This window comes from Mus caroli, chromosome 19 (assembly GCF_900094665.2).
Source record: "Mus caroli chromosome 19, CAROLI_EIJ_v1.1, whole genome shotgun sequence".
NCBI lineage: Eukaryota > Metazoa > Chordata > Mammalia > Rodentia > Muridae > Mus > Mus caroli.
Window position 1 is genome coordinate 24299245 of NC_034588.1, and position 11677 is coordinate 24310921.

General features: G+C 40.1%; 1 protein-coding gene across 2 annotated transcripts in view; it reads left to right on the forward strand.

The window, feature by feature from the left end:
- Window positions 1–10481, forward strand: part of Vldlr (very low density lipoprotein receptor) — a 37031-nt gene extending 26550 nt beyond the window's left edge. Inside the window, exons 13-19 of one of the 2 annotated variants that reach the window (XM_021151320.2) lie at window positions 3–142; window positions 444–585; window positions 1781–1927; window positions 2841–2924; window positions 3258–3338; window positions 4091–4260; window positions 5360–10481. In XM_021151320.2, the coding sequence (XP_021006979.1) occupies window positions 3–142; window positions 444–585; window positions 1781–1927; window positions 2841–2924; window positions 3258–3338; window positions 4091–4260; window positions 5360–5395 (800 nt within the window). In that variant the 3' untranslated portion in view covers window positions 5396–10481. The remainder of the gene's footprint in view (window positions 1–2; window positions 143–443; window positions 586–1780; window positions 1928–2840; window positions 2925–3257; window positions 3339–4090; window positions 4261–5359) is intronic. The other variant, XM_021151321.2, reaches the window with a different exon arrangement.
- Window positions 10482–11677: the final 1196 nt, after the last annotated feature.

Genomic DNA, 11677 nt, shown 5'->3' on the forward strand with positions numbered 1-11677 from the left:
AGACCTTGTCAAAAGCCGTCTCTACTGGCTGGATTCCAAGTTGCACATGCTCTCTAGTGTGGACCTAAATGGTCAAGATCGTAGGATAGTGCTCAAGTCTCTGGAGTTCCTAGCTCATCCTCTTGCACTCACCATATTTGAGGTAAGACTTGTGCCTCATGTCTATGTGGACACTTGTGAAACAGTTCTAGAGAAAAGAGCAGTAGACAACTGAAAAACCTTTACCTAAAGCCTGGAATACATTAGACACTAAGTGCTTAAAGCCTGGTATGTACTAGATGCTAAGTCCACAAAGAACTTGCATCTCTTACCCCTTGTACGCAGTATTCCAAAGAATCATTTAGTAACCTTGCACCGTTAAATGTCAAGTAAATCATGATAATCTTAGCTTGTGATTTGTGCCAGTCTTGGGTCTACATGCTAATTTTAGGGTTCTGTTTTAGGATCGCGTCTACTGGATAGATGGAGAAAATGAAGCAGTGTATGGTGCCAATAAATTCACTGGGTCAGAGCTGGCCACTCTAGTGAACAATCTCAATGATGCCCAAGACATCATTGTCTACCATGAACTCGTCCAGCCGTCAGGTAACATGGAGGTGCCTACTCCCTAAAGACCATCCTAAAGGAGTATTATGATCCTGAACTTACTACTTACTGCCTCCTCAGCAATTCAACTCCCTTTAAAATGGAACCTTTGTCCTCTTGAACCCTAGGCCCAACTCCACACTTGATGCCTGATATCTCCTTTCAGCCATCTTAAAGAAATGGCTTGAGAGTCAGCTCTTAGCTCCTTCCAACCCCTAGTGGCATAGCTTTCATCTACATCTTTTGGGTCTTCCTTGCTGTACCTGCTGTACCAGTTTCCATGGTAACCTTCAGGCCACAGATACTCCTCAGGATTAGTTTTCTAGGTTTGCTGAAGCAAAATAACACAAATTGGATGCCTTCAACAACAGAAATTTGCTGCCTCAGGGTCTGGAAACTAAGAGTATAAAGTCAAGGTGTTGGTAATTTGGTTCCTTTTGGAGACTTGAGGGAAGGCTCTATCCCTCTCTTCTTTACTAGAAAATGGCCATTTCCCTACAGTATCCATTCACATCTCCTTTTGGTACATGTGTGTACCCATAGTTCATCTTCTGTGAAGGATACTGGGCACTTGGGGTTTAGACCTACTCTAGTGACCTCTGTCAATACCATATCTGAAACTAAGGCCACATTCTAAGATATTGTCAGTTAGGACTTCAATGTGCAAATTTTATGGAGGGACACAGCTTACTCTGTAACACCTTTTCTTCACCATGACACATCTTATATAGGATTTAACAAGTTATCAATTGTATCTAGTCATGTTTTTCTCTTGCCCAGAACACCAGCTTGTCTATCTAATGAGACCCTCACACCTCTCTGTGGCTGAGTTCCCTTACACTTTGTAGGAGTAAGTCAATATAAAGCCAGGAAATTATGATTTGTCTCCTTCTTCTGAGTCTTTGCTCTGAGCTTTGGATAAACAGTATGAGCCAGGTCTGGGTCTCTTCACACCTACTCATGGAAGACATAACTCTTTCTTACTCTACTGCCAAGAAGCCTCTTGAATCAGGTATCTTCAGAGTGTATTTCCAGTACATTGATTGATACCCATTCAACACCAGTGATACCCATTCTTCTTTGATGTTCGGCTCACTTGAAGAAATGATAGAGTAGACAAACGTAAGCTCCACAGAGACTACAGGTAGTTAACACGACAGTGCTTATTTTAAAGGACTTTTTTTTTCCCAACTAGGTAAAAATTGGTGTGAAGATGATATGGAGAATGGAGGATGTGAATATCTCTGCCTGCCAGCACCACAGATCAATGACCACTCTCCAAAATATACCTGTTCCTGTCCCAATGGGTACAATCTCGAAGAAAATGGACGAGAGTGTCAAAGTAAGGCTTTCAGCATTTCAACCACAAGCAAGATATAGAACGAGCACTGCAAGACACCAGCTACAACTTACCTGGATTTTAGAGACTCTGTTGTGGCTAACCTTTAAAATTGATTTTAAAATAAGTGATTAGGTATTACGGTTGTATAGCAGGCATTCATTCTATCTGTGCCTTGGGGCTCACTTGTGACCCATTTCAACACCAGTTGAGTTTAGAGGGGACAAAAATATCAATGTACCACATGGTAACTTGTCCCCATTGCTCTATAACACCCCCTGAGCTAGTCAATTTTTAGCTAATTAAAGTCTTCCATAGAGAGCTAAACCAGTATATGAAGGCACTTGAGTAAGGAGGCCATGGTTCCAGGATGCTACTAGCCTCAGTAGATGACACAAGTTTAAACTCACGGATAGCCTGAACTTGAATTTTAATAGTTTGTTCTCAGCTTTTGATTAAGGAGCAAACTGAACTTCCTGATTGTAAGCAAGTAGCTCACATAGTGATGTCTTAATTAGCTTCATTATGTAGTACCATAATAAGCACTTAGTGTTCTTAGAAAATAGGTACAAGACCCCCCTGGTGTGCACTGCATGCTAGAGTAATTTTGAGAAAATTTGTGGAAATTTCAGGAGCTTGGGGCTTTCTTGAGAGGAATCCATTTGTCTGAATCTTTCTGAGTTGTCAAATTCCACATGCTGACAGCCCTGCCCAACGTTTCCTACATTTCTGGATTCTTTGCACAAAGCTGGCTATTTCTGTCCATTCAGATATGTCCACTTTACCAGTTAATTCTGCAGTGGGTTGTCTTTATAACCTGGAATTAAAATAACCTTTCAGCATTACTTCTCTGGTCTACACAGTCAGCAACTCAGGAACCTTGGCCTTAACCAGGTTCTTGGTTTTTATAATCCAGGTACTTCAACTCCTGTGACTTACAGTGAGACAAAAGATATCAACACAACAGACATTCTACGAACTAGTGGACTGGTTCCTGGAGGTATTGGGTCCAGCACTGCAAACTGTTAATCTCAACTAACTGCCGCTTAAATAATTAGTGCAGCTTTTAACTACTGGTTCTGTCCCAACTGGCTACTTGTGCCTAAAGCCCAAAGATTTAGACCCTGCACATCCTGGATTTCTCTTGACTTATTTAAACCTATAGGTTTAATGTAACTCAAATAATTATAATCCTAAGTTCTTCTGATATCTAATTATAATGGATACTAGAAATCAATATTAAGTACAAAGGTATAAGGATCTTTACCTAATTAGTAGATGTCTAAGTCTTAATTCAAATCCTTATAGACTGATTACTTGTATGCCCTTGTAGGGATCAATGTGACCACAGCAGTATCAGAAGTCAGTGTTCCCCCAAAAGGGACTTCAGCTGCCTGGGCCATCCTTCCTCTCTGTAAGTAAATTTGCTTCTCATATAGATTTTTATGGACAGTTTTCGTTCATCTACAGCCACCTTCCAGTGGTCTCTTTTGCTGTCCTAACACATGAGACACTGAATTCCATTTACCTCCTCACCTACTCTTCAGTGTCATCTTTCCCTTGATGGTGAATATCCATCAGTTATCTACAAGATCTTATGGGCTGTTGAACACGTTAACCTTGCTTATCCCTACTTAGAGGAAGTATCTCTAATAAGGGTTTCCTTCTAGTCCCATTTATTGTATACAGTCATTCACAAAGAGGAGAGAAGCAAAAGGTCAAATGCCTTTTGAATGAGCTGTAGAATTCATGAAGAGTAAATTAAAAGTAGTTAAGTATTTTCAAACTCAGAGAAAAGAATCTCTAAAGCCACTGTCAAGCATGTGAATTTGAAGGCACTTTGCTTTACTGTCCTCTTTGACTGAGCTTACTGGTTGACCTAACACACCAGAACCACTTGACTAGCATGCCAAAGGCTTCTGTAATTTTTTATGTAGCTGGCCTAAGGTTGGGGCTCAGGACTCTGTACTTCCCTGGGTGTACTTCCCCCCACCCCAGTGCAAAGATTCACACAACCACTGGGCTGAATTTATTTCAAAACTTTGTCTCATCTGTATTACAACTTCTAGTTGTCCAAGCTCCCTAAACACTAACTGTTGTTAGTGTTAATTCCCATAGATCCATAAACATTAGACTCCACTTAGTCACCTCTGATTTATTTATCAGTGCTCTTAGTGATGGCAGCAGTAGGTGGCTACTTGATGTGGAGGAATTGGCAACATAAAAACATGAAAAGCATGAACTTTGACAATCCTGTGTACTTGAAGACCACTGAAGAGGACCTGTCGATAGACATTGGTAGACACAGCGCTTCTGTAGGACACACATACCCAGCAGTAAGTATACTTTGTCTGTATTCACTGGCCTGACATCAGTTGCTTCCAAGGAGACTAGAATCACTAGCTATGGCTACCTGGGCTGGGGAGAAGCATTAAATCCCAGACATTTTATCCAATGACTGCTTGTGAAATACTAAATGTCTGGTCCATGAGAGCAGTCAGTTAATAAGCATTTAACCCACAGAGGAAGGGGAGGTAAGTCCTACCTGGCCTTACTTTTGATTATAGAAATGACATATGAATAGTGTATGAACCAACTAGCTCCTTTGTAAACTTTGATTCCTTGCATACTAATACCTAAAGGTAAATCAGTGTGGACATATGAGAACTGTGGATAGAGGAGTTGACTGAAAGTCAATAGCTTGAGTAAGATTCAATTAGCCAAAAGTAATAAGTGCTTTCCTTGGAGAGGTGCTCCATCCCACCCAGAGAGACAGCTTTCTACAAGAGCAAAAACAGCAATCACTTGTTCTTCCACTAAAAACCCAAGTACATATTTGACCTCCACTTCAGGACCATGCTGACTGAACCATGATGAACATGAACAGTGTCCTTGCATGATCTCTGGTGGAACAGGGAATAAGGTTCAGTGCATATCATATATCTTTTCACATTTGTCTTTAAGATTTATAGTACGTAAACAGAATCAGTCAAAGTTTTTTTCCAACCAAGTAGGTACAGGTTAAATATCCCTTATTTAAAATACTTGGTGCTAGGAGTGTTCAGACTTGTAAATTTTTCTAAAGAGGGACATGGATTTTGAAGTTTCTGCATACATAAGAAGTTTGAACACACAATCCATTTATTTTATATATACTTTACACGATATTTTGATGTATGTTCATTTTGACCACAACCAATAATATAAGGTTAGATGTGGAATTTTTCTTTTGTAGTGTCATGGTTATACTCGGAAAATTTTAGGCTTGGAATCCCCTTTTGAATTTTAGATTTTCAGCTTGGGGACATAAAATAATAATAATAATGTTATGTTTCTGACCTCCAACTCTTTTGGTCTTTAAATGGCCTACTCAAAAGCAAAGTCCACTCCGTAGAATAACCCCCAAGCTCACCTGAACCTTTTTCTTCTCTGCAGATATCAGTTGTAAGCACAGATGATGATCTGGCTTGAGTTCTGAACAAATCTTGGTCTATGAGGTCTACACCAATAACACCCTACTCTGGAATGGTAACAGAGCCAGCTCTGAAGTCTCCTTTCTTCCTCCCATCTGGAAGAACATCAAGATATCTTTTTGTGGATCAAGTTTGAGTACTTGATCATTTTTATATTACTTTTGTAAATATTCTTGGCCACATTCTACTTCAGCTCTGGATGTGGTTACCAAGTATCTGTAACCCTTGAGCCCCTAGACAGTATTGCCATCTCTGGCCAAATATGCACTTTCCCTAGAAAGCCATATTCCAGCAATGAACCTTGTGCTATAGTGACTCCCACCTGTACATACATTGTATAGGCCACCTGTACATATCCCAGAGAACAATCACTATTCTTAAGCACTTTGAAGATATTTCTATGTAAATTATTGTAAACTTTTTCAATGGTTGGGACAATGGCAATAGGATAAAACGGGTTACTAAGATGAAATTGCCAAAAAAAAAAATTTGTAACTAATTTTGTACGTATGAATGAAATCTTTGACCTCTGTCGAGGTTTGCAAAGACTGACTTCAAACTACTGTACATTTTTTTCAAGTGCTAAAAAAATTAAACCAAGCAGTTTAACCATGGTTTTGATTATTCCTCTAAGATGAGCTTCTGGGAACAGGAGCACCAAATGTCCCAAACATTTAAGCTATAGTTAGTTCTTGATGTTGTATACCTAAGCCCATAATCGAGCTAGTATCTTGGTTGGTATACAACCAAGAACTAGCTAAACAATTAGGTACCGTTTAATATTTGTTCCCCCAAATCTATCACTTCCTTCCTTCTTTCCTTCCTTCCTTTCTTTCCTTGCTGGCCTCAAGCTTGCAATGCTCCTGCCTCAGCCTCTCAACTTCTAGAATTACATGGCTGCACCACTTCACCCAGCCTATGTACTTTTATTTTATAAATGACACTGTCTTCCAAGAATTCCTTTCTTTAACAGATTTCTTTTTCTTACTTTTTTTCCCATGATCTAGAAACACATGCCAAGATTCTCATGAGTTTTCTTACTTTGTCATCCATGTTCTTTTTTTATTTGTAGGTCAAAGACAAGTGCCTTCTATGGCATGGGAAAGGGCTTTATTCTTATAAGAGTCAGGCCTGTCTTAACTATGAAGATGGGTAGGAAGGATACTAGGTAGGCAGCGTTGCTGAACAATCTAAGTTGTGGTTCTTAGCCTGTCCCAGGAACAGCAGCATGGGAGGCTAGGAACTTAACAGAAATGAGGATTCTTGGTTCTCACCCCAAACCTACTTAATCAGAAACCCCAGTAATACAGACCAGAAACAGTTTTCACAAATTCCTCATGTACTTTGAATATAACATAAAGTTCGACAAAAGCTATTCTAATGTGGCTTTTATGGAAGGTGTAACTGTAATGTATTCAAAATTGTCAGTGTGGTGGCATCAAATATGTAGAGATGGTCTTTCTGTGGAGAATTTGTGGAACTGTAGTGTGGAGAACAAAGAAGGAGTTGGAGATGAAAAAGTGGTACTGTGTCAAGGGAAGATTTTTGTGAGTTTTCCATCATGTTGGCCATCACATCCTGACTGAAGTCTCAAGATTCCTGGAAGTGAAGGAAGACACAAAGCTTAAAACTCAGATGAGATGCTCTGACTCCATCGTGAAGTGGTCACTGAAGAAAAGTTGCTGGTTTCTTGGGATGAAAGAACTGAGCCAGCATCTGAAACAGTCAAGATCATTTCATTTAAAAACAAAAACAAAAAACCTTATCTCTTCTGTAAAAACCCAACATTAGGTAGAACTTACTGTAATTTAAAAGTCACAAAGTCATTTATAAAAAAATGAAGTGATTAAATATTGACCGAGTATTGTTGAGTATTGCTAGAGTAGCTAGTTATCTGGTGAGACTGCTAATTGATTCAGTGTATAATAGTTCACACAGAATGAGAACCCTGGCCTTTATCACCCAAACAAGAACTCTCTATGAGATTGGTTGACGTGAGTTGGTTGAGTCTCTGGAGCATCAGTTTTCAACTTCTGGACTGCAACCCCTTTGGGGGTGGGTAGGTCACATAACAGATATGCTAACAGAGATTGTCATTATGATTTATAACAATATCAAATGTATAGTTATGAAATAGTAATGAAATAATCATATGGTTGAGGGTCACCACAACCTGAGGAACTATATTAAAGACTTGTGGCATTAGGAAGGTTGAGAACCACTGCTCTAGGGCTCAATGTATTAGATAACTCATTAAGGGGTAAAATATGAAATATCAAATCCTAAAAAGGATATTTATAATTAAAACAGCCTGTCATGAGGCAACTGTGAGTGGAACATCTGGAAACTTGAGAAGTATCTGCAGAGTATAGAAAAATCAACAGATTTATGGACCCTGGTAAAGAAATTCAGCCAAGTCTCAGTGAAAAAGGTTAAGAAGTTGATGCAAGCTGCATGCTCCTTGTTAAGATGCAGGCTTTGCATATCACCAGGTCACTTAGGATATTCTACCAGTTACTCTGAAGATGTGTCATGATTTGTGAGCCTTTGGCTCTGGGTAAATAGAGGACAAAACTAATTCTTTGAGGCTTTAACTTGGGCACTTGCCTTATTCCTTTTATTATTGGAAGTCAGATATCCCCTCTCCAAAGTGAGCAGGCAGGTTTTAGATAGCTTAACTACTGACCAGTTATAAGACTCACTTTTCTGTCATGGATCCTGCAGAAATCTGAGACCCACCCATATCCTAGCTTTTAACTGTCTTCGCTCCACCCTCAAAGTTGCTAGTGGGCTTCCTGTGCATCGCATTGCTAAAGAGAACTGATTTCTAAGCATTCTTCCCTAGTAAAATCTTTCCCCAAAGAACAGTATGTTCCCTTAAACCCAAATGAACATCACACTACTTTCTTTTACCTGTGGCAAAGCAAACAAATTTTTAAAAAAATCATACACCCTTTTGCTTACCTAATTTCAAGAACAAAACAAACAACAACAACAACAAAATGCTACTCCTGGTTCAGATGTTGTGCCCTTCATTTCTAAAGCCAATGTTTTGCCCTCTTTGGAAAGACTGAGAACTGTGGCCTGATTTCGTCCATAGTGTAGACTCTTAAGCTTGTCAAATTCCAGAAATGGAAAAAACTCTGCAAGAGTGTTTTGCTTTCAAGGAGAAAGGAAAATGGCTTTGAAGATGAGACAGTCTTTGTGGGTTTTGTCGTTGGTTTTTGTTTGTTTACTTGGTTTTCTCATGTCCAGCACAGAGGTCTCCAGCTCACAAGAGCTTCCTGGGAAGGATAATAATCATGTTTGTAGGAATCTTATTCCCATCGACCTTTACCGATGGAGAGCTGATTGTAAGTCTTTTGCCCTAAGGACTAGGGAATCCTAAGTTGAGGGTTGTGATCAGAGGTCCCATCTCTTTACAGTGTCACTTCAATCTGTTTAGTGTTTCTGAGCCTGGTTCCTCCAAGACACAGGAATGAAGTGGGGCCACAGACTTAGAATCCATTTAAGTTTCCCTGTTGTGTGTATGTGTTGACCCTGGGACAAGTGTGAGACAGGAAGAGTGTGGGGAGTATGGGCTCGGTAGTAACTCTGGGATATTTCAAGGATGGCTTTCTTTTTGGCTGTGCTTGGGAGCAAAGTCAGATGGGCAGCTGGGTGTGTGTTTAGAGCTCTACGAATTGTCAATAACACATGCTTCTCTGTCCCAGGTGTCCTAGAGAGGGCAAATTACTAAGCATCTCTGTAGGATGGAGATGATAGGAATTCTCTGAGACAATGGCATGATATAGCAGTGGCATCCAAGAGCTCAGCACAGTGTCTGGCATCTGGTGTGTATGGGCAAATGTACTGACTATGACTGTCAGTGTGTGCTGTTATACAGCCCAGGAACTGGTAAGTGCCCTCACCAGCGAGCATGGCAGGTAGCTTCACTCAGTGAGTAGCAAGGGTACTCAGCTCTGAGGATCTCAATTCATACAGGTGAAAATCCTTAAAGGACTCTATGATTTAAACTCTGGAGTCATAGCTAGTGTGTGTCTGTCTTTGCTCCTGCTAAGACATGGAAACAAGTATTGGAACCTCCAGAGTGTTTAAATGGCTATTGAAATTTTTAATGGTCCTTCAATTCTTACTATATGCTTAATATTGTGCTAAATAAGTGCTTTTCTGCCTTTTATTAGAGCTTCTCAGAAACCCTAATAGGCAAGTATTATCTAGATTTTGCAGATGCGAAAGCTAAGACCATGAACCATGTGAGATTCCAAACCAAATAAGCTTGCTGCCATGGTCTAGGGAGAGGGTGCTGTCCTGTGCAAATGTTAAGTTGGATATCACATTGTATATTTGCTGAGTGTCTTTTCCTATAGGTTTGCAGAGCCTGTCTGCAGTTTCTCAGTTGTTATAGATTTCCTACCTAACCAGGATGATGATGCACAGAACTCTAAAGCCAGTAGTGTGGCATCAGAATAGCACAGTATAACTCAGTTGAGCCATGACTTCAAGACTCGAGACTTGGTAGAATCCTTTTACTTGGCCATCTGAGTAGAAATAGGAGTAGCTTTAAGAAAAAGGCAGATTCTCTAAAGGAATTTGGAGATACGGCATCACTCCTGAGCAGAGCATATTAGGAGAAAGCAAACTGTCATACAATAATCTTCAGTTTCCAAGGCAACTAAGTGGAGAACACATCACAGGAGACAGGAAATATGGCTTGTTCACAGAATGATGCTACTGTGACTTCAAAAGTGATCCCAGTATTCTAGAATCTGCTGGGACATTGGGCTGTTTCTCAACTTGTGTATACTTGGAGAGAAAAGAATGTCTTTGAAAAAAAAAATGGCTAACTTTCACAAAACTGTCTTGCCTCTTTTAAACGTTACACTTGATACTAGAAATATGGCTTAAGAACACATGATGTCTCAGAAGGCCCAGGCGCACACCAGACCGCTGTCTTAGTACTGTCACTGTTGTAAAGGCACATGTTGGAACACATCCAGTCCTGCTGACCTGTAGATAATTATTTTTCTCTAAATGAACTGTACATTTATCTTAAATAAAAATTTATTTTTGAGATAACTGTTGCAAAGTCTACTTTTTCTAGAGACCTTCTTGGGGAAACATTGGCTCAAATCTTCCATCTTTTCTCAGCTGAATAACTAAAGATGACACAGTTGGCCTTTAAAGAAAACAACAAGAATCGTCCAGATCTGAGCTGGTCAGGCTAAGATGACCCCTGTCTTGCCACCCTAAAAAGGACAGTTAGGGTCTCACCATGAGAAACAGTGTCTTATTCACCTCCTCACAATCCCCCATCCCTATTCCTCTTCCCTTGAATGAAACAAAGTCAGTGCTGTCTTCCAGAAAGACTGTTAGACCAGCTCTTCCTCACAGATCAGACCACACTCGACTGAAGGGATGATGCTCCGAGATGAGAGATAAAACAGACATTGAGAAGCAGGGAATTGCTCTTGAATTCTGAGCTTTCATCAGTTCTCCCAAGGTCTATTGGAATTGGTTCGTGATAAAGCTAAATCCACATGGGACATTTCTAAGAAATGGGCCTTGAGTGTTTGAATTATCCTGGGTGTAAACTGAGTTCAGAAGGAGCTAATTGGAAGATAGGGAAACTCAAAAACAGAAGACAGGAAAGGAGGAAGAAAGGGAAGGGGACACAGCTGGGGAAGGGAGGGAAGAAAATGAAAAAGAGGAGGGAAGGACTCTTTGAAATTTTGAAGTTCACTCACTCTGGTGAGTTCGTAATGAATGCAGAGGCACAACACATGGGACCGCCCTCCCACCACATGACTACCTTTGGTCACGGTCATACTAATACATTCTTCTGAAAAGTATCACAGCCACCACCATGCGTGTCTCAGATAGAGGCAAGTAGATCTAGACTGATCTGATAATGACTATAGCTTTTCTTACAGCATTCCCTACATCATCATCATTGTCGTTGTCCGGTTTTGGTTTGGTTTGGGGGTGGGGCTTGATGTTGTTTTGGTTGGTTAGCTGGTGTTTTGTTTGTTTGCTTGTTTTTCAGTAAAGTTAAAATCTTTTACTCATGTTCACCTGGGGACCTGGTTTCTGATCTGCCTCTTTGAATTAATCACCCATATGAGTGTGCCTTCCTAATTCTGTCCTTGAAACACTAGCATTAGTGACCTTTACTAAAAAAAAACCAAGAAGATTAATTGTCCTGTACTTATTGGCTTTGCAGAAGGTCTCACATGTGACATTGTGCTGATTAAAAAATGCAAGTGCCTGGCTAGAGTTC